The sequence below is a fragment of the Protopterus annectens genome, chromosome 3.part0 (genome assembly GCF_019279795.1).
Source record: "Protopterus annectens isolate FY-2018-M chromosome 3.part0, PAN1.0, whole genome shotgun sequence".
Classification (NCBI taxonomy): domain Eukaryota; kingdom Metazoa; phylum Chordata; order Ceratodontiformes; family Protopteridae; genus Protopterus; species Protopterus annectens.
In genome coordinates, this window is record NC_056731.1 from 1765177577 (window position 1) to 1765200387 (window position 22811).

The window sequence follows — 22811 nt, forward strand, 5'->3', positions numbered from 1 at the left end:
TGAACAACATATGAGGATACCCTTTATGGTACTTAGCTAGCGGGCTTTCTTTTGCTGTTTATTGGTAACAAAAAGAACATCTTGTTGAACAGGGGCATCTAATAACTTAGCCTTAACCTGTTCAGGTAAACTTTGTTCACGAAGCCAGGCATGTCTCCTAATCACAGTACCAGAGGCAGCAGCCCTGCAAGAAGCATCCAAAGCATCAAAACCACAATGTAAACTATGCTTGTTAACCTGTTCAGTAGCATGCAAAACATCCTGAAGTTCCTTATCCTCTGCACAAGCAGGAAGGGAAGCAAGCTTTTGCTTTAAAACAGACAAAAGAAATTGCTGATATTTAAACATATGAAACTGGCAATTTAAAGCCCTTACAGACAGGGTAGCAGAAGTATATACCTTTTTACCCCACCTGTCTAAAGCACGAGAATCCTTCTCAGAGGGAATAGGATTTTTAGAAGTAGCAACCTTAGCAGCCTTAGAACCCTGAGAAATAGTTTCAGGATCTGCAGAAGGGTTTTAAATAAAAATAAATGAGAATCAGGAACCCTATAAAATCTATCAGGCTTAGAAGGAGCAGGAGGCATGGAATCAGGATTCAAATTAGCCTCAGAAAAAGCATCATCTACAATGTCCAAGACAGGAGGGATAGCTAAAGGCCTATGCTGAGGAAGAAGAAGAAATTCTCTAAGCCTCTTTTTGGAAGCAGAATATTCCTGTCCTTCCCAATGAAAATGTTCCCTCATCTCATGCAAGGTTTCTCCAAAAGAAAAATCCTCAGGCGGAGAGGCCGAGGGCAAAGAATCCTCAGCATCCGAATCCTCATAAGGGGGAAAGGAGTAATCCTGATCAGAGGAAGAAACAGAAGATACAGAAGCCTGGTCAGAGGAATCCAGAGTAACATCCTGTCGAGGCCTTTTCTCAGGAGGGGGGTGAGAACCCCTAATCATTGTAAGCAAATCTTCAGCCATTATCAATAATTGTTTTTGTGTCTTGGGAGTGGATTCAGAAGCAGCTTGAGCTGAAACTTTAGACTTAGTAGGAGTCTTTGTCTTTGCCTTTGAAATAGTGATATGAGTAGGCCTGAAAACCCCCTCAGAAGCCGGTACCTGCACAGCGGTTCCGGACCCATCTGAAGGAGCGACGTCCGAAGGTCCTGCAGCAGTTAAAATAGTGGGCCTTGATGGCTCCCCATGGGAGTCCGTATCAGCCATCGGTTCAGAAGTGGCGGACGACAGGGGCTGCAAAAGCGTCTCACTGACGACAGCCGAACCGGACGCTGGCTCCAGCTGCAACGAGTCCTGTTTGGACCTCGGAGGCCTGTCTTTGTCTTTGCGCTTCTTTTGAACTCCGGTAGTGTCCGACGACATTCTGTAATTGAAGCGTCTGCCAAAATAATTTAAAGCCCAATCGTACCTGCGCTTGATAGTACGAGAGTTGAACCCGGCACAGAACAGACAACAAGAAACGTCGTGGTCAGGGCCTAAGCAAGGTAGACAGTAAGAGTGGAAATCTTTATGAGGTATTTGTTTCCCACACGCTATACAATTATTAACTTTTTCTGACATCGGAGGAACAAGAAAAGATTCCAACGGGTACTTAGCTTTGAGAAGAGAAGTAAGAACTTCGGACCGACAACAACCAAATACGCTGTTCGAAAATCGCCAACCAACGTTTTGCGAGCTGCTTTCCACCGCACGGCAAGAAAGACTGGAGAAGATGGTGTCGGCTGAGGGCTATGTACCAAGGCGTACTGACGTCAGGATACTAGCTTATACAGCCGACGCCGGACCCAGACTTTGGGATTCTGGCCGACCTCGGGCTGCCTGCCGGCAGGAGCACCCTACAGTTATGACTGCAACAGTGAAATACGAAGAACATCAATACATACAAGGGAGGAATGAGGTCTAAAAGGCAGCAGGACTTAAATGAGCTATGTAATGTTTGAGTGAGAAAGATTGGGCAGGTTATAAGTGATGTATAATGTTTGCAACTGGGAGTGTGACACTATGGTTTGTGATGTAAAATGCTTGCTATTAGGATTGTGTCGGTATGGTTTGTTTTCATTTATATAAATGTACGACTGCCTATGTAGTAAGTGAAGGCTTAATAAAGAAGTTTCTTGCTTAAAAAAAAAAGCAGGAATTGAATAATGTATGTAATATTGCTTTGGTTATATGATATACAGCAATATATGTGAAGTATAATGTTTGTTATAATAATATAATTTGATTACTTTTATATTAATATAAATTTGCGGGTCTACTTCAGTAGACCGACTGCTCACTTATCCGACACCCAGCTGCCTGAGATGACACCACCGACACCTTCAGTAGACCGACATCTGGAAGACCGAGGTTTCACACAAGGTAGGTAGCTGCTTGGCCATCCCAATTAAATTAACTAAAGTATGCAAAACTAAACCCACTGATGTGGAGGCCCCCCCCCCCCAGCTAAATATACTAACTGCACTACTGCGGGGGTAAAGGGCAAAGTTCAAGAAGATGGTCAAGTGGTTACTTACCTCGGGAGAAACGGTCTTCCGGATGTCAGTCTTCTGAAGGTGTCAGTCTTGTCATCTCGGGCAACTGGGTGTCGGGTAAGTAAGCGGTCGGTCTACTGAAGTAGACACAAATCTGCTTATGTCACAAGTGACAGATAATTATAATAAGGTATTTGAAAAAAAAAAACAAAGAGGTCTTAAAGCACCCAAATTATGGAGAAAGACAGTGGTCTAATTCTTGCATAAGCAAAACCACCTAACTGGAGGTAGCGTTAAAGAGAAAATAATTGCCTGTGAGTGAACTCTATCTGCTGAGACTCAAAAAGCATGGCCAGTTTTATCTAGTTATATCTTAGACTAGCATTAGATCCTGAAATTTGCTACCAGCTTAGCCAACTTCACCATGGAAGAAAAAGTTGATGGAGGAGATGTGTGGTAGTTCACTTTAGGGATGCTTTTCCTTGTAGTTTTTATGAAGTGAGCTCAATAAGGAAGAATACATTCTTTCAGAAAGTGAAAAGCATTGACCAAAGCACTGTTAAAAAGCAGCCACAATTTCTGTGCGGCACACAACTGCAAAATTATTATTTTTTTCCAACATTCAAGTACTTTTCAGAAATAAGTATAGTAGTGACAGACCTAACAATGACTTGAGATGTGCGATGGATCTAGAGATGCACTGTGCTGTGTCTGAAGGTCCTGTGAACTAATATGGCAGTGACAGATACACTTGTCCAGCTGAAATTTTTCTCAACATAAAGGAAAAAAAAAAATAATAAAGTCAACAATAAAACACAGAAAGCGGCTTAGAGCTTAAACACATCTATTAACAGGTGTACAGCAAATCCATACTTGCAAATTGGCAGAAAGAACTACAACAGACAGAGGAGAAAATTTCCATAAATGGATGCTGGTATGTGCGCACATCATGTGCGATTACACATTGAAGGAATGCTAGATAAACACTACAGTGTACCAAGCTGCGATTCCCATGGATACCAAAGACATCCTGGAGCAAGCTCCTAGGAAATCACTGAAAGAAATGACTTGTCCTACCCAAACTCCAAACTTCTCTCCTGACAATGCATATATATTTAGCACATCACATTACTATCATTAAGGATTACATACTGGGAGGGGGACATGAGCTACACACTTGGCCAATACTAATATTGTGGAACATTTCAGGATTGTTAATCAGTAGTTAGATTCATAGCTCTTAACATTGTATGCCAAATCTGGTGTTGTAGAGAAATAAAGCCCTGACTAGGACACAAAAGACCCAGGATTGATTAGTGGCATAGGCAACTGACAGAGCTGACAGGGGAAGATGCAAATATGTGGCTCATCAAGTCACCATTGGGTGGCAGGCTTCAAAGTATGTGTGTGCAAGACTGTGTACTCAACAAGGGAAAGGTACTGCTGGCCTAAAAGGTAATGCAGACCACATGCCCCTATGCCCAGGGTTGGGGTTAGGCTATTACAAATTGCTTGAATTGTCAGTCACCCTCATTGGCCAAGTCTCATTTTATGACTGGAAGGAAGACTCATTTTACAGGAAATAAATGAATGAGTTATGTTCAACTGTAGGCAGGCTCGATGATCAGCTGGCACAAGGACAAAAAAATTACATATAAAACAATTGTCAACTTCTGGGACCAAGCCAAAAATAATCAGATAGAAAGTGAGAAATTAGGGACACTTAAAATATCAGCACTGTTTAGTTAGACAATTGAGAAACTAAAAGGATTTGCACTAAATTACACGTTAAAAAGAACCAAGAGTCTGGAAGTGTAATGTCCAGAAATATATGGTTGCTGTACTTGTCAATGTCATGAAGGAGCACATATTTGAGACCAAATCAGGGACGTCTCTACAAGTTATGAACACCTGATAAGTATGTCAGAGTTAATTTCAAAATGGAGAATGCATAAAGCATTCACTACTGGGTGAAAGCAGTTATCCATACATGCTGGATGTTTCAGTTCAACACAGTTCTAAGTCTGTCAACTCTTGCATTAACAGGAAATATACCTTTGCTACAGTCTATGCCATGTACTGGCACTGCCTTATTTGACAAAGTTGAGGGCTTCCTTGTCTACTAGCAAGACCTTTCCCTCTGCCATGATACTGACCCATATGCAACTCTCTTAGACCACAAGTGGAGTTGCCATGCACAGTTAGAGGATGGCAAAAGTAAAAGATGACCATATGTTGCTTCAAATGATTAGACTGTTGCAAGCAAATGTATTTTTCAAAACCATGTCTTCATCTAGTATGTTACAGAGACACATAGATGAGCTAACTGCAAGTCAGGTTTAAACAGAATTGTTGCCCAGTGCTGGAATTTTATCTGACCCCACTTTTATTAAGAAAAGTAATTTAGAATATAACATGGTCACACATCTCAAATCAACTTGAACAGTTTATACATTCTGGTAAACTGGTAGTATCACAGGCATTACATTTTCATGTAATTGTATGAGCAGTTTTGTAAAAGAGACAAATAAGACTGTAGAGAAAAACAGCAGTAGTACAGTGGTGATGGCACTAAATCAACCTATTAAAATTCAAACGAAAACAAAAAGTGCTTTAATTCATGTCTAAGACATAGACTAACCTAAAAAACATGTACAAGAGAATGCAGGTATTAATATCTTTTAACAGTCCATTTCATGAAGCCAACAGCTGTTAAGGAGAATCCAAACAATATCACGTGCAATTGCTGTAACAGCCACTTAACTCTAGACATTACTAAAATCGTGATGCGAAGACATTGTTTGTCTTTTCGGCTTTACCCGGTTAGGGGTCGCCACAGCAGAACTCCAGTCTGCAAATGACTGGCAGATGATTTTTATGGTGCCAAGTTGTCAGCCCAACACCCAACCTTCAACGAAGGCATGCCCATTCACGCATGTCTTTCGGAGGCCACTCGACTGCAGGGAGGACATGCAGACTCCACACAGAAGGCACTCCAGCCAATAATCGAACAGGAGAACCTCTTGCTGTGAGGCAACAACGCTACCGTTGTACCACTGATGCGAAGACATTGGGGACAAAAAATGTTGCAATGGCACCATTATTTAACCATTTCTCAAAATATATTGCAAACTTACTGGATAAATTATGAATAAATACACAAGATCACAGTGTTACAGATATCATTACTTACTTTTACCTTCTAACAAAGGGAGACATGCTAAGCACAAATACCTATTTTCAAGGGTCATCTAGTAGTTTTGCTGTAGTTACGTGAATCAATGCAGGATGCAACAGGAGAACTAGAGAATCAAATGCAGATCTCTACATAATGCATCTAAGTAGTTAGTTACCTTAATGCTCTCTACTGATCTGCAGATGTTCTCAGACATTAACGGTACTTCTGTCAGTGCAAACTACTACTACTTACTACAGTCGGTAATGAAATATTGTGAAACAGTGCACCATCACATTATTCTTGTCCAACATAATATTACTTCCGCAGTCTACAATTAAAATACCAAACTTTGCAATATGTTTCTAAACAGCTAGAGTAACTGCCTTACAGAAATTCTGAGATACATTTTTAAGCATATTTATATAAGCAAGCTCAAAACACATATCCAGATGGTATCCTTCGCTGAAAAGTTTGAGCAGTCATTAGGATACTCCACGTTATACAGAAATATATCTACTCAAACTGCACAGCATGAATGGCTTCTAAAAGCAAGTCACATCAAGTGTCCATAATAAAAACAATATATTTTATATATGGTACCAAATAATGTTAGTGCTGCTTTATTACATTTTGTATGATAAAACATTCTACATATGTACAAACGCTACATGGAATACAAGGTGAGCTTTAAAATGTTCAGTAAAGAAACAAGTGGCACAATTAGTAAGCATTTCCCTCTGCTTTTCTTCATTCAAGCCACTGTGCAATTAAAAGACTGGCAAAACGTTAAACAGTTTGTACAGGGCTTTTATCAGTAAATGGACCTGCAGAGTAAATGAGGCATTTAATTGCATTTTTAGCAATGAATGCAAGGAAATTGTGCAAAGCTGCATATTCCTCAACATGGTTCATGGTTTACAGAATCAGTCTTCTAACGCCACACTCACAACAAAACTTTGCCCATTCTACAGGGTGCTTTGTGCCACACTCGTGGCAGAATTTGGGCATCTGTCCAGATGAATTTCTGTCATTGCCTGTGACATTCTCCCCATTCATTGATACAGATGAGTCACTTATGTCATATTCACTTTTATAATCAGCCCTGAAAAATAAATCCCAAAAAATAAGTTAATAAAGCAAAACAGCAATCATTGTTATCTACCAGCTGAAAAACACAACTCTCCTTGACTTTCATTACTGCATCTACTTTCAGTAAGAAAATCTGAATTTAGATTTAACCTTTAAACACACACAACAGACAGCAGAAGCAGACTTTCCACATATCAGGGTTCTTGTCATCTCGCAATGGAGTGCTGGTGTCTGCAACATGCATAAATGATGTAAAGCTGGCTACATATCAAAAGGAGGTGATGTAGCACTACTTAGGCAGCAACAAATAAAGTAATTGTTTCAAAGATGGGAGGTGATGACAGGCACTGATAAAATACTGTTTTGACTGTCACAAAAAACAGCACAACGTGCATGTTTACATATATTTTCATATTGTACATTTAGAGAAAATAAAACCAATGATATCAAAGGATGCAATCAGCCATTCAGCAAGCTAGACCAAGACGGTTTTAAACATGTCCCTAGAATAGGAGTTAGCTCTGTGGCCAAGCGGAAGTTTATCCAATATCTTCTCTTTCCAAACAGCAAACCTTCAAATGTGTCACCTATTTTGGCCAAAATACTTCTAAATACTTTCAAAGTTCACTTAATTTTGGCCAATAAACTTCTACCAAGCATGCTCTCAGAATGGCAGCTGTGGGTATGAAATTAATCACTGGATTGCACTGCAACTAAGCATATTAATAGCAAATCTCATACATTTTTTAAACAAATGATGCTTATGTTAGTCAAATGGTGCAGAGGTATTTCACAGCACTGCAAGCTGAACAAATGGGGTGCTATATGCTAGCCAATACAAGGAGGAATTTCACAACAACCATTCTTTACATATGTCCACAACTTCAAATGGAATACACAACTGTGTGCAGAGCTCATTGTAAATGGAGCCACCTATACTGAGCAAGAAGATATAGAAAGCCTCCTGGTTGATAAATTCAGCTCCAACTTTACCACTCTCTCCCCCTAAACCTTCTCTCAGGAAATATTATCAAATATATCTCCCCCTACTATCACTAGGGAACAGGTCCTTAATGCTATCTAAGACCAAGAACACTGCATCAATGTGCCCAGATCATATCCCAGAATGCTTTCTAAATAGCATGAAACATGTCCTCTGGAATTACTACTTAACTGTAGCCTCCAAACAGGCTTCATGCCTCATGAATGGAAAAATATAACAGTCATCCCTCTGCACAAAGGTGGGTCATCTACAGACCCATAAGTCTCACTAGTCTTATAATGTAAAGCCATGGAAAGAATTATCACGGAGATGATCAACAGAGATATAGTAAACCTCTAGACACTGGACCCAATCCAGTTTTGTTTTGTCAAGGGCAGATCATGCCTACCTAACCTGGTGGACTTCTTTGAGAAGTCACCAAAGCAATGGATGAGGGCAAAATCTTTCACACTACCTACCTTGACCTGGCCAAGGTTTTTGACATAATACCCCATTTGGGCACTGTTGACAAACTCAAGAGGTTAGGTACAAACCGGTATGTCACCTGGTATATAGCCAATTGGCTCAGACAGGACGCAGGAAGTTAGAACTGGAGAGTCCAGCTCTACAAGGAGGTCAGTCACAAGTGGAATCTCTCAGGGATCAGTCCTTGGGCCACTCCTTTTTGGCATTTACTTCTCAGAAGTCAAGGCCAATGACAGTGGTCTCTGCCTGACTAAATTTGCAGATGATTGTAAATTAGGAGCAGGCATTGATTCCCAAACTGACACAAATGCTCTCCAGGAGGGTCTGACACAGACAAACAACTGGTGTCAGAGCCATGGACTAAAACTAAATTCCAAAAAATGCATACTAGCATCCTTTGAGAAGTCACCCATCCCTGGTAACTATCATATTAGCAACACACCCCCTTAGAATTAACCCAGTAGTCAGGGAATTAGGAACACACATAGATAGTAATCTAGCCTTTGATCATCATGTGTCTATAGTGGTGAGGAAATCATTCTATGTTGCGCAACTTATAAACAATGGTATGGCATCCAAGTCCAAGGAAGTCATTGTTCCACTGTATTCGGCATTCATCAGACCTATCATTGAATACAATGGCCCCTTTGGTATGTACCTAACCAAGCATATCCAACAACTGGAATGCCCACAGAGGTTCCTCACTAAAAGAATACAGGGCATAAGTAATATGTCCTATGCAGACCATCTCAAGGCCCTATCCTTGTATTCTGTCTCATACGGGCTTTTGAGGGGAAATCTATGCCTGGTATACAGGGCACTGTCAGACCCCACTCTGATGGACCTCCTGCATATCCACAAAACAAACAGCACCAGAATTACCTGTTCTAAAGACTTAAACCTTGCCTGTCTCTAGGTATGTATCCCAGAGACTACCCCGTCTACGGAACAGGCTCTCCATCCATGTGAAGCAGAGTTCCTCCCTAACCCAATTCAAGTGCAACTTGGAAAACTGGATGGGAACCCGGAAATGCATTCCTGGTTTGGCACCGATGTCTCTAATGGGCACAGGTAATCTGTAAATAGTTCATCTCCCAGGCCCATGCTTACACTTATCAAGGGTATCAGAACTTGTCAGAGATTTGGGATGCATGGCTAGGCTTAAAAAGGCCCTTGTGGTCGTTAGCCTGGTAAACACCTATGCATCTATGAACAATATTTCTGCATCCCCTGCATCCCTGAGTCAAAATCTGTGATCCCTTCACACTCTGATACTGCATTACAGTTTTAAAAAGAATGTCTAGTACCCTTTGTACAAAAGGAAAATAAAAGTAACAGACACAGCATTCAGAATTTCCTGTATTTTGTCAGCTGGCTGAGACCACTGAGTTGTCCAACACTTGTAGGTTACTAGCTGTGTTTGGGACCATGAACAAAGAATGGCAGATCATGCTGTCTTGCAGATCTGTCAAGACTGGCTGGACAGTTTTGTTTTCCCTGACTACTTGAATTTCTGGATATTGGTATTCCATAATCTGTATTCTAGAATAGTAATAGGAAGCAAATTGCTGAGGAAGACAACACCTTAAATAAAATAAGGGATTGGTGCAAAAAATAGTTAAGTAAAAAAGGACACTAAATGATATCTTGTATACAGGAGGTACAGCTGTGAGATGCTGTTAGTAATTCATGAGATCTATGAGGAAGAAGGTATGGGACAGTAATCTTAAAACAGAAGCTGGAAGTGAAGGAGATGAAATCTGGGTTGTTCTACAACTTCAGTTAATATTTGATTTTTTTTGTGTGTTTTTATTAACTAAAGATGTGGATTTATAAATTTGCTGCTTTTTTAAGAAATTGGTTTACAATATAGATTTGTTACTTTTGTTTTTACAGGTGCTTACATCTGGTGTCTTGCAGAATACTTGACTGTAATGACACAGTAATGCAGCATATGAAAATATATTTCATGCCATGTCATTTTAGGCCTATTTTTTTTTTATTTTACCGAATCAATTACATATTGAGCTCTTGCAGATTTTCAGTTTATCAGATTGTGGTATTAACACAGACTAATTGAATGCAGTGTGATTTAGATTTGAAAACTGCAAATTTCATTTCAGATTTGCAGCTAGGTTACAACATCTGAGAAATTAAAGTATTACATACAAGGCATATTTTTATGCCTATATTACCTTTCACCTCCTTACATTTTGAAATTAAATCGGTCTACTATCTGATCTTTGCTCTTTAACGTCTGAAATTCTGTTTAAAGGTGAACTGCAACCTTACTGTGTGTTGTAAGGAAGGAACATATAGAGGGTTGTAAACTTCCTTTCAAATGTATGTATTTTAGTGTTATTTTTATCTAATTCATATGTTGTGATCCGATATTTATAGGATACACATACACACGCACACACAAATTTCTGTTACTGGAACATTGTTATGACAATTTAAGTGATAATTGCTTACATGCCACTTTATTACTTGCCAGTGAGTCACCTGTCAGTTATTTACTAAATAGTTCAGGGCGAACACTTAAGAAAGAAGAGGTAGAAAGACCTAGCATGGTGCTAATACAGGATGTTTTTAGTGTATTTTGACATGGAACAGGAAGTGGGAGTATGAGCAAGTTTTACTAAAAAGATGGTTAGTCTGGCAAAAATGGTGCAGAGTGGGACTGAACAGCATAAGACAACAGGAGGTCAACAGACATAAAGGGATGAGAAAAGGTAGCAGACAGAAAGAGAACTAGGTGAAATTAGCAGTGGTGGTCACAGGAGAATAGGCAAGTAAAGTGCTACACAGCAAGATGGAAAGAAAAAATGAGAATGGCAGAAAAGAAAGAAAAGACAAAAATGATGAAGGTAAGGGGGAACAATAGACGCAGACAGCAGTGACAATTTATGAAGAGGGAGCACAGTAAAAGGAGGCTATGCAGGAGTCAACATGTCAAGGACAACAGGAGGAAAAAAGGCAAGGAATGGCATTCAGCCTGATGGGAGGGATATGGGGTGAAATGGACAAAACAGTGGAGAGGGACTGTGCTAAAAGTACACAAGTGACGACAAAGGTATCTAGTGTAGAATAAAAGGGGAGGCAAAGCAGAATTAGTGAGGATGGCTGAGTGTGTTGTTAATGAAGAAAGCGTGTTGGGGATCAGGACAGGTAGTGATTTAAGGCAAGCAAGAGATAGAGTTAGTTTGAGGACAAAAAGAAGATTCTGATGACTATGGATACCAAATCATTAAGGGGATTAAAATATTGGGAAAAGACAGAACGAGCGTAAAAGCTGGTTCTGAAGATTAAATTTAGCATAAAATAAGAGGAAGGTAACCAAGGTGATCAACAAGGGGGAGAGTGGACTAATTTGGTATGTAATAGTAACAATAACATTTCACAGTAGAAATCTGAATTGCTAGCAAGCAGGGTGAGGATGGTGGCAGGCAGATGACAGGAAAGGGGGTGAGATGTAGTATTCTCAGACACTTACCTGTGCCATCAGCATGTATGCCAAAGAAGGAGAAGATTAGATGGTAACCGTTTGAAATTCTAAATCTTGTTAAGAGTGAGTCCTGGAATAACAAGACTAAATGACTGAAATACAAACAATTAGTCCAGGATTGCTGTTCCATTTTCTTTGACATAAGGTGATTTAGAAGTTATGTGCACATTTTATATATATGTGTGTGTGTGTGTGTGTGTGTGTGTGTGTGTGTGTGTGTGTATATACACACACACACACACACACACACACACACACACACACACACACACACACACACACACATACAGTGGATATAAAAAGTGCACACACCCCTGTTAAAATGCCAGGTTTATTGTGGTCTCATTTATTTATTTCATAAAAATCATTTCAAAACTTTTCCCACTTTTAATGTGACTTATATGTACAATTCAATTGAAAAACAAACATATCTGTTAGGGGAAAATATAAAAAATGTACAATAAGCTGTGCACACCCTTAAATTAATACTTTGTTGAAGCACCTTTTGATTTAATTACAACATTCAGTCTTCTTGGGTACACACCTGCCATCAATTAAAGAAACTCAGATTAACCCCTAATAAAGTTCAGCTATCCCAGTAGGATTTTCTGACATTTACTCAGTTGCCTGCTACAGCAAAAGTCATGGTTCGCAGAGAGCTTACAAAACATCCAAAGGATCTCATTTGTTGAAAGTTATCAGTCAGGAGATGGGTACAAAAAAATTTCCACAGCACTGGATACCATAGAACATCGTGAAGACAGTCATCAAAAAGTGGAGAAAATATGGGACAACACTGATGTTGCAAAGAACTGGATGTCCCTTCAAAATTGATGAAAAGACAAGACAAAAACTGGTCAGGGAGGCTACCAACAGACCTACAGCAACACTGAAGGAGCTGTAGGAATTTCTGGCAAGTACTGGTTGTGTACTACATGTGACAACAATCTCCTGTATTCTCCATATGTCTGGACTATGGGGTAGGGTTGCAAGACGGAAGCCTTTTCGTAAACAGAAAAACATCTAGGCCCGGCTAAAATTTGCAAAACAATACATCAAGTCTCCCAAAAGCATGTGGGAAAATGTGTTATGGTCTGATGAGACCAAGGTTGAACTTTTTGGCCACAATTCCAAAAGGTACTTTTGGTGCAAAAACAACACTTCTCATCACCAAAAGAACACCATCCCCATGGTGAAGCATGGTGGTGGCAGTATCATGCTTTGGGTTGCTTTTCTTAAGCTGGAACTGGGCCTTAAGTCAAGGTGGAGGGAATTATGAACAGTTCCAAATACCAGTCACTTTTGGCCCAAAGCCTTCAGGTGTCTGCTACAAAGCTGAAGATGAAGAGGAATTTCACCTTTCAACACGACAATGACCCCAAGCATACATTCAAATCAACAAAAGAATGGCTTCACCAGAAGAAAATTAAAGTTTTGGAATGGCTCAGCCAGAGCCCAGACCTAAATCCAATAGAAAATCTGTGGGGTGACCTGAAGAGGGCTGTGCACAAGAGATGTCCTCGCAATCTGACAGATTTGGAGCACTTTTGCAAGGAAGAGTGGGCAAATATTGCCAAGTCAAGACATACCATGCTAATAGACTACTACCCAAGAAAACTGAATGCTATAATTAAATCAAAAGGTGCTTCAACAAAGTATTAGTTTAAGGGTGTGCACACTTGCCCATCCAGCTTATTGTATGTTTTTTATTTTTTATATTTTTCCCCTAACAGATTTGTTTTTCAACTGAACTGTACAGGTTATAGGTCACATTAAAGGTGAGAAAAGTTTTGAAATTATTTATTGTGGTCTCATTTTTTTATATCATAAAAAATGGCATTTTAACAGGGGTGTGTACACTTTTTATATCCACTATATGTTCAGTGGGAGTGAAGGGCTTGCCCCCTGCAAAAAAAAAAAAAAGAAACCCTTAAAGGAGAAAAGTGATGTCCAACTTTTGCCTTTCTGTTTTTTGTTCAGCTTTTTTTTTTTTCAGGGCTCACCATTTCAATATGGATCCAAATTAGGGAGTATAAAGACTGTTATGGCACTGGAAGAAGGAACAGGACTTGCAACTGGTAGAAAGATAAAGAAAATCCTTCCAGAAAGACCAGCTCTCTGGCAGGGACACATGACAAATGCTTTGTCACACCCTGCGTTTTTCTTAAAGGCAAACATTTACCACAGCATACAACTACTAATAGGTTATTTCTAAGTTTATCTAAATCAACTGTGTGTCCCAAGTAATATTTCTTCATAAGATTTTTACATTTTTTCTTATGTTTGCATTTGGTGTCATACATTTAAGTGTGACCTATCATTTTTTTTATCTTTTTTTCTTTTATTAACAGGTAGTGGAGAAAAAGATCAATACTAATGTGAGGAAGTATTTCTAAGATGTTTGTAGATGCATTATATGTTAGGTAGGGTGTAACATACAGACCTGGATGGAAAGGTATTAACATTCAGATTCATTGCAACCTGAAATTCAGATAACTCCATTTTGAATTTTACCACTATATCTCTATATGAGCTACTTTTGGCCAAGAAGCACGTCTGCAAACAGATTGGCATTACTGTAGAGTGCTGTAGACTTCATAAAAGTCTCCAGTGTGTCCATGCCTTCTCAGACTTGTTCATGTAGCATGTCATGCTCATTCACAATCGTCAAAAATCCGGAATATGCCGATGTACTTTGCAACACGTTTTGAGTTGTACTAAAATTCATAGATATGCATATAATTAGCCTAATTTACAAACTAAATGTCTAAATCGGCCTGAATTTATGCCGCAAGGCTGAGCTGTACCACACTGGTTCGAGAGTAGCAAGACAGGTGGCAAATTACTTAGGATACCTCACACATCCAAAATTAAGAAAAACTTTAGAAAATAAGTAATATTCGTTAAGAAGGCAATCGACAGTTCCTGCTATGCTGTTTTAAAGGTGAATTGCAATGCATTTTGAATTGTATTGTGTTTTTACATTGACTGGGGAACTGCTTACAAGTTGTTGGATGTGCTTCTGTTCAATGAAAATGTAGTAACTGAACAAAACATCATTGTTATTGTCCATGCAATTTAGACCTTGTTACTGAAGTTGACAAGGTTTACTGTGCATAAGACGGAAATACAGATGTGCAGTGAAAAGCATTGTTTTACTAACATCCATGACAGAGTCAATGGTAGACAGTAGTGCATTTTTCTACTGAAAAATCTGAAGTTGTGCCATTTGAAATCACATTTGTGTTAGATTGTTTCTGTAGCTGTGTTGGTGGCAGGAATAACAGGCCAGTAGATTACACTAACTTCTGATGTCATGCAGGCAGTACTGTGGCAAGTGTCTGACAGTAGCACTTTTGTTTATTTATTAGTTTTTTTCCTGTACAATATGGATCGAGAATAAGGGGTCCAGGCACAGACAAGATAACTTTAGCTATGACAAAATTATGTACTCATGGCAGCACTTAGTACATGTCAAACTGCTGCTTAGGTTATATATGATATATAGCAATATATGTGAAGTATAATGTTTATAATGTTAATATAGTTTGATTACTTTTATATTAATGTAAATTTGCGGGTCTACTTTAGTAGACCGACTGCTCACTTACATGACACCCAGTTGCCCGAGACGACAAGACTGTCACCTTCAAAAGACCAACATCCGGAAGACCGACGTTTCACGCGAGGTAAGTAACCCTTTGGGCATCCTGAATAAATTAACTAAAGTAAACAAAACTAACCCCACCGACCCAGACAAGCTGAGTGGAGCAAAATAGCTGCTGAAATCAATGCAGCCGGAGGCAGAAACAGATCTCTCGCACAGTCCAAAAAAATGGGAAATGATAGTAAGTGCTAGAAGCACGGTCACGAAGAATGCAATTTACAGGACCAGTAGGGGGGGGGGGGTGCTAATTTTATTAAGTTAACACCAGATGATGAATCCCTTCTGTCCATCCGTGTGGATGACTATGATACAGAAGATGGTGCCAAATGAATAATTAGAGGTGACATGGACACTGTTCCATCAAACCAAAATCTACAGCAGTATTTACATTCATCAGCTCCTGAAGGTTGGTTAAAGCATACACCTTTTAAATGTTTAACTTTGGTGACGAACAGTGCTGTAATTAAACATGTCACAATTCATTACATTAGGTCAGCTTTGTACATAAGCAGTGAATGAAAATGAAGGCAAACTTCATGGTAAGTGTCCCCTCATCCAAGCATACTATATAGTATGCTGTTGCAGTATTATTAATGTGTTGCAATGATTTCTTTCATAGAGTCATCATCAGAAACAAGCAACTGCATCACAAAGTCAAACGCAGGCTGACATTCCACTCATGCATGTACAACTGGGGAGCAAACATGCACTTCTATACTAGTGTCTCTACAGGCAGAACACCACCCTCAGAATGAAGGCAGGCAGTCTGAGGGCACTTTCTCCACAGTGACATTACAAAGAGATGCTAGGTGCAGAAATTATTCTGAACTACCTCAGGAAACATCTAAAGCATTGGCAAGACAAAATGAAATGTGCTATGATTTAGTTAGGGCTCAAACCAGTGCAACAGAGTCAGGTAGAAATTATTAAGAGTCCTACAAGGTATGAGTGAAGATTTCAAACAGTAATTTGAATTGGCAGAGAGAAGGCATAATGCCATGATTTCACTGATGGGTACCCATGGCAACACCAGGCATCAGTTGCAGCCTCCATTCTTACACTGTTTTGGACATACCAGAATCAAGCCGGACTCGGCTTAATCAGGGGAAGGAGACAGCCTGGATACATTCAGGAAGGTCACATGATAGTAAAACTTTTTCTCAAGAGAGTAATGTCAGTACTCACAGTGAGCAATCACAGCACATTTCTCACAGGCCATGTCAACAGTCATCATCTAGGAGAACCTCACATTACAGGTCAAGGTCATTGTCATGTAGGACTATCATATCACTGACATGAGGATCACCTTTCTCATCTAGATCACATCATCAGACTAACTCACCTTCACTTCTCATGCTAGCCCATCCTCCACATCTGTTGCACCATCATCAGGTCTATCAATAGGAGATGTGTATGACTCATTTCATCTAGAGCTACTGTGACTTAACATTTCTTTATAACTATGTTTGTATATTGAAAAAATAAGTTGTGTACTTACCATAATGCTCCACCTGTGCTATCCATTTTCATTCTTCCTCAATTAATTGGTTTGGATCCGATCCTTGGATCTGACTTGGCTTTAATACACTTGGGGCAACCAAAACACTCTCAGGCTTCTCCCTTACCCATAATGCAAGAGCCCTAAGTTACCTCAGATCTTGTTTGCTGATTTTTAGCAGAACGGAAACATGGAGATGTAAAACTGCATGTACTCCATACAGAAAGAAAATTATCCTAGGTGACTTTAACATAGACTGGCATACATGCTCTAGCTCCAACCCCTCCAACTTCATAAATCTGTATAATTTTTCCCAAATCATTAACTCCAGTACAAAGCTAGGTAATAATAAAAGCAAAGAAAACCTCCTAGACTGGATCCTAATAAACAATGCCAAAAAATTCTATCAAGCAGGTGTCCTGCCAGACCTCAGTGACCACCAGCCCACCTTCCTACTAAAACTCAAATCCCACACCAACTCCGAACCAACCTGGACCATTAGAAACAAAAGAAACTTTGACATAACAAAATTCAAACTTGAAGTACAATACCAAAATTGGAATCTTCTAAAGATCCTCCCACTAGACGAAGCAGTTGAGCTATTTAACATTACCTTCCTAAACATCGCAAACACACATGCCCCTCCTCGCACAAACGACCAAAAAAATTAAAATAGCCCCCTGGATCACAAGTACCACTAGAACTATGATAGCACAAAGAAATAGAGCCTGGCATCAATGGACAGCCAATAAAACCATAGCAACCAAACAAGAATTCCAAAAACTCAGAAACAAACAAATTATACTAGACAAAAGGAACTATTTTCTCAATTTGCAAAATAGACACCAAAACATCCCCCAAAAACTCTGGGCAGGACTAAATACATTACTCCACCCCAGCAGACTGAGTACCCCAACACAAGCCACTGTAAAGGATAGCACTAAAATTTCAGAAGCCTTTAATAAGAAGTTATGTACTCACCATAATGTTCCATCTGAGTAGGTAGCTTCATTTGTCTGCAACCTGTGAGTCTTGGATCCGATATCAGATCCGAGCCGGCAACTTGTTTCAAGCTAATGGATCCGAGCTCCTAGCTCCTCCCCTGACCCATAATCCCCTGCTAACCCTCCATGACCTCAGATCGAGTTTGCCCCTCAATATATACCCAAAACGGGTATCCAACTAAGATAGATCCGAAGAAGGCCAGGGGGAAGGAGGGGGGGATGGTTGCAGACAAATGAAGCTACCTACTCAGATGGAACGTTATGGTGAGTACATAACTTCTTAATCTGAAGTAGGGAGTTCATTTGTCAGCAACCTGTGGGACAGAGTCCCCAGCTACCTGAACCTTGGGTGGCCATCATGGAAGGATATTGCAAAGCACCGCAGAGCCAAAGGATGCTCTCCCTCTAGAAATCACGTCCAGTTTGTAGTGGTTAATAAAGGTATGAGATGAGGCCCAAGTGGCTGCCGAACAAATATCATCCAATGGAACTCTAGACTTGAAGGCCGCAGAAGTAGAGATGGAACGAGTGGAATGTGCACGAACTCCTTCCGGTGTGGGTCTCCCAGAGACTTGATACGCCAATAGGATATATTGAGAAATCCAGCGTGATAAAGATACTTTTGAAATTGCTTTCCCCAAATTAAATTTGGTAAAGGAAATGAACAGCTGGTCGGATTGTCTATGACCAGCTGTTCTATGAGTATAAAAGCGAAGCTGCCTATGAACATCTAATGAGTGCAGCTTGTACTCTCCCTTATTCTGATATTTAGGGAAGAAAACTGGTAAATTTATGGATTGATTTATGTTGGTTTCCGATGCTATCTTGGGAAGAAAAGAAGGATTGATCCTGAGGTACACTCTGTCTGGGTGAAAGATCAAATAAGGAGGCTTCACAGAAAGAGCTTGAAGCTCTGAAACTCTTTTTGCTGAAGTGATGGCTACTAGGAATGCTGTTTTCCAAGACAAGAATTTGAGATCTACTGAAGCAGCGGGTTCAAAAGGTGGAGCAGTCAAGGCTTGAAGAACTAGTGAAAGATCCCATGGTGGTACGGCTTCTTTTATAGGGGGTCTAAGTAAGAAGGTGCCCTTGAGAAAGGTTTTACACAACTTGGCCGACATCAAAGGCCCTGTATTATGTCCCACATGGTAATGTGATATGGCTGCCAATTGCACTTTGACAGTTGAACAACTAGCACCTTCCTGAAAGAGTTCGGTTAGGAAGTCTAATATGGATGGAAGAGGAGCCGTAAAGGGATCTAGATTATGATGCTCCGTCCAGATGGAGAAACGTTTCCATTTACTGCTGTACACTTTCCTGGTGGAGGGCTTATGCGCTGCCACAAGGATGGCTTTGACTGGTGAAGAGATACCGGGAGTCCTAACTAGGAGTGGAACTGGAGCAACCAAGCTGTCAGTTTCAGATTGTCCAGGTTTGGGGTCGGTAAGTTCGACGGATGGGAGATGAGATCCGGACTGGGATCTAGAATCCAAGGAGGATTCACAAGGTGAGACCACAGGTAGGGGAACCAAATTTGCCGAGGCTAGAATGGGGCAATAAGGATCCTCCTGCTCCACAACTGCGAGGCTTTCTGTAAGAGTTGTAGCAACAGGGGTAGAGGAGGATAGGCATAAAGTAGACCGGGTGGCCAAGCATGCACCAGAGCGTCTTTTGGAGTTTCCCCTGGAGAGGGGGGGATTAGAGCGAAGAAATTGCCGCATTTGGTGTTTGATGGAGACGCAAAAAGATTGCAGCAGGGTTGCCCCCATATTGCGAATATCTGCTTCGCTACTAGTGGATTGAGAGACCACTCGTACGGGGTAAGAAGGGTGTGACTGAGTTTGTCCACTAGGATGTTGGTCCGTCCCGGAATGTGCATTGCAATCAGAAAGTGATTGGTGGAGATTGCCTATTCCCACACTCTCATGGCTTCGCGGCATAGAGGGTAAGATCTGGTTCCCCCCTGTTTGTTGATATACCAGACAACAGACATGTTGTCCGACTGAATTGCAATTGTTCCTATGGGGAGGAGATACTGAAGTGCTTGCAATGCGAACAGCACCGCTCACCTCCAGAACGTTGATATGCAGGAAGGTCTCTGTGTCATTCCACATGCCTTGGACCGTCCTGCCTGAATAATGCCCCCCCCCACCCGAGGCGGGAGGTGTTCGTGGTCACCGTGGTGAGAGGGGGAGAGGTGCAGAAGGGACGGCCCGTATGGAGGTCCGAGGCTTGGAGCCACCATAATAGAGCCTTCCTGCAAGCCTTGCTGATAGCAATGGGGTGGTGAAGAGGAAGGGATAGAAAGGACCATTGCACTAGAAGTGTCCATTGCAGTACCCGCATGTTCAGACGGGCGCATGGAAGGAGCGTAATCGCTGCCGCCATGGGGCCTAGTGTCCTCAGGATCAATTCCGCTGGTGCAGTCTCTGATTGGAGGATAGCCCGCACATGGAGTTGCAAATTACGGATTCTCTTGGAAGTTAGAAAGGCTCGTAGCTCTCTGGTGTCTATTCTGGCTCCTATGAATTCTATGACTTGTGTTGGGGCCAAAAGGGATTTGTTGGCATTGATAGTGATGCCTAACTGTGGGGCTAGGTGGAGAAAGAAGTCTCTGGCTGAGCAAAGTAGATGCCTTGTTGGGGCGGTCAGGAGCCAGTCGTCCAGGTACGGAAAGACCTGTATTCCCTGGAGTCTCAGGTGGGCCGCAATCACTGCTAATACCTTGGTGGACACTCTGGGGGCTGTGGTGAGGCCAAAGGGAAGGACCCTGAACTGGTGGTGACTGGCTCCCAGACGGAAGCGGAGGAACCTCCTGGATCGTCTGTCCATTAGAATGTGGTAGTACGCATCCTTGAGGTCTATAGAGCACATCCAATTGTTTTCCCTTAGAAGGGGGAGAATAGATTGAAGAGTGACCATTCGGAATTTTTCCTTGGTTACTGACAGGTTCAAGCGGGAAAGGTCTAGGATCGGTCTCAAGTCCCCCATCTTTTTTGGCACCAAAAAGAACCTGGAATAGAACCCTAATCCGAGCTGGTCTTGGGGGACGGGCTGGATGGCTCTTTCACTTAGCAGCTGCTGAATTTCTGCGGTTGCGGCCTCCCTCTGATCGGGTTGTACATCGGGGAGGTTTTTGAATTTGGGGACATGGAGTAATGGTAGTTTGTACCCTCTGGATATAATGCGAAGCACCCAGCGGTCTGTCGTGATGGACTCCCATGCCGCTAGGTGCTCCGAGAAGTTCCCCCCCGACTGCCTCCAGAGTGGAGCAGCCGGGCAACCTTTCAGGGCTGCTGCGTGGGCCGTTCAGAGAAAGGTTCTCTGGACCCAAAGTTTCTCGGAGCCCCTCTGCCCCTGGGGCGGCGTCCTCCCTGTCCTCCTCTGCCACGGAAGGACTGGTTGTCCGGAGCGGGTTGGGAATGTTGCAATTTCCGGAACCATATCTTCTTCTGACCCTTTTGGTTCTTCGAAAAGGACCGCTGGGGAGCAGAGAAGCGGACTCCGACGGCAGACAACGTCTTCCATCTTTCTCGCTCTGGACAAGTGTCTCGCAAACCGTTTTGTCAAAAAGGGCAGAACCATCGAAAGGGGTGTTCGCAAAAGACGCTTTAAAAGGCTCTGCAAAGTCACAATGACGGAGCCAGGCCTGACGTCTCATGACTAGGCCTGCTCTGCTAGCCCTAGCAGCTCCCTCTGTGGCATGGGACAATAGCCGCATAGAGGTATTTGAAATTGATCTCAGAGTGGCCATTCAGGTGAAGTACAATTGTTTATCATGTGCCGACATGGACTCGGGAGGGGAGGCAGCATATTCTTTGATAAGATCCCGCTGCATCCTGATGACATGTGCCATATAGTTCACAGACCTTACAAAGAAGATCGCTGAACTAAAAACTCGCTTCCCTAAGGGGTTAAGGGGTCCATCGAGCGGGACTCCTTGCTCGGTGGATGGACTGAGGGGCTCTCCTGAGCCAATTCCCTCTTCGTGGCTGCCGCCGTCAACATGGCATCTATGGGGGGGGGGGGGGCCCTTACTCCAGAGTGATCGGTCTGAGGGGGGGCTAAGTTCTCTATCCGGGCATTTTGGTATTGGCTCCACGGTGTCCAGATCCTTCCACGCCCTGGTGGTAATGAGGTCCACCAAGGGGTCTGCCGGAGGGGACACCCAAGAGGTAGACGGGCCTGCTTCGAATGTCTCCATAAACACGGACTCATCGGAGGAAGACTTGGGGGCAGACCACCCACCTCTGATCCTCAGCATCTCCATGATGTCTCCAAAGGAGACATCTTCAGGGGGTGATCTTGGGGAGCCTTCCCCTTCCTCCAAGTCCGTGTCCTCAGTTAAGGACTCGGGGGAGTCCACGTGCCTCCTTTTGCACTTATGCTTGCGGGGCACTTCCTCGGGGCTGTCCGAGGAGGCCTCGCCAGCTACATCCTGTTCCAATGGAACCATCTGGGACATTGAAGCAGGCTGTCCCTTTGGCCGGGTGATGGAAGCCTGGCCCAGCAGAGAGGGAGTGCAGGGAGGAGCCGAGACAAGGACCGGGGGTCTGGATGCTCTCAACAGAGCCCTCTCCACAACATCGAAAGCCGAGGGGGAAACCACTCTCTCTTGGATCCGAAAGTAGGTTCCCACTCGGATCCGATGAAGGGATCGGAACCGGCACCGAGACCATCGGATCCGAAGGACCAGTGCACTCTGACCTGGTCGGAGCTGAAGGCACACTGAATCCCTTGGATCCGAAGCTCGGGCCACGGCTCCGAGAGGTTGGATCCGACAGGCTTGAGGGCAAGGTCGGATCCGAAGTACCAAGTACTGTCGGTGCCGACCCACCCCCGGCTCCAACGCTGCTCGGCTCCGAACACTCCAAACCCAGGTAGCGGGTCGGAGAAGGAGCAATAGGATGGAAAAAA

The 22811-nt window shown here is 42.2% G+C and overlaps 1 protein-coding gene across 1 annotated transcript in view; it reads right to left on the minus strand.

The window, feature by feature from the left end:
- Nucleotides 1-6264: 6264 nt before the first annotated feature.
- Nucleotides 6265-22811, minus strand: part of ZC2HC1A (zinc finger C2HC-type containing 1A) — a 927244-nt gene continuing 910697 nt past the window's right edge. Inside the window, exon 8 of the mRNA XM_044066001.1 lies at nucleotides 6265-6762. Coding sequence (XP_043921936.1) covers nucleotides 6576-6762 — 187 coding nt within the window. The 3' untranslated portion in view covers nucleotides 6265-6575. The remainder of the gene's footprint in view (nucleotides 6763-22811) is intronic.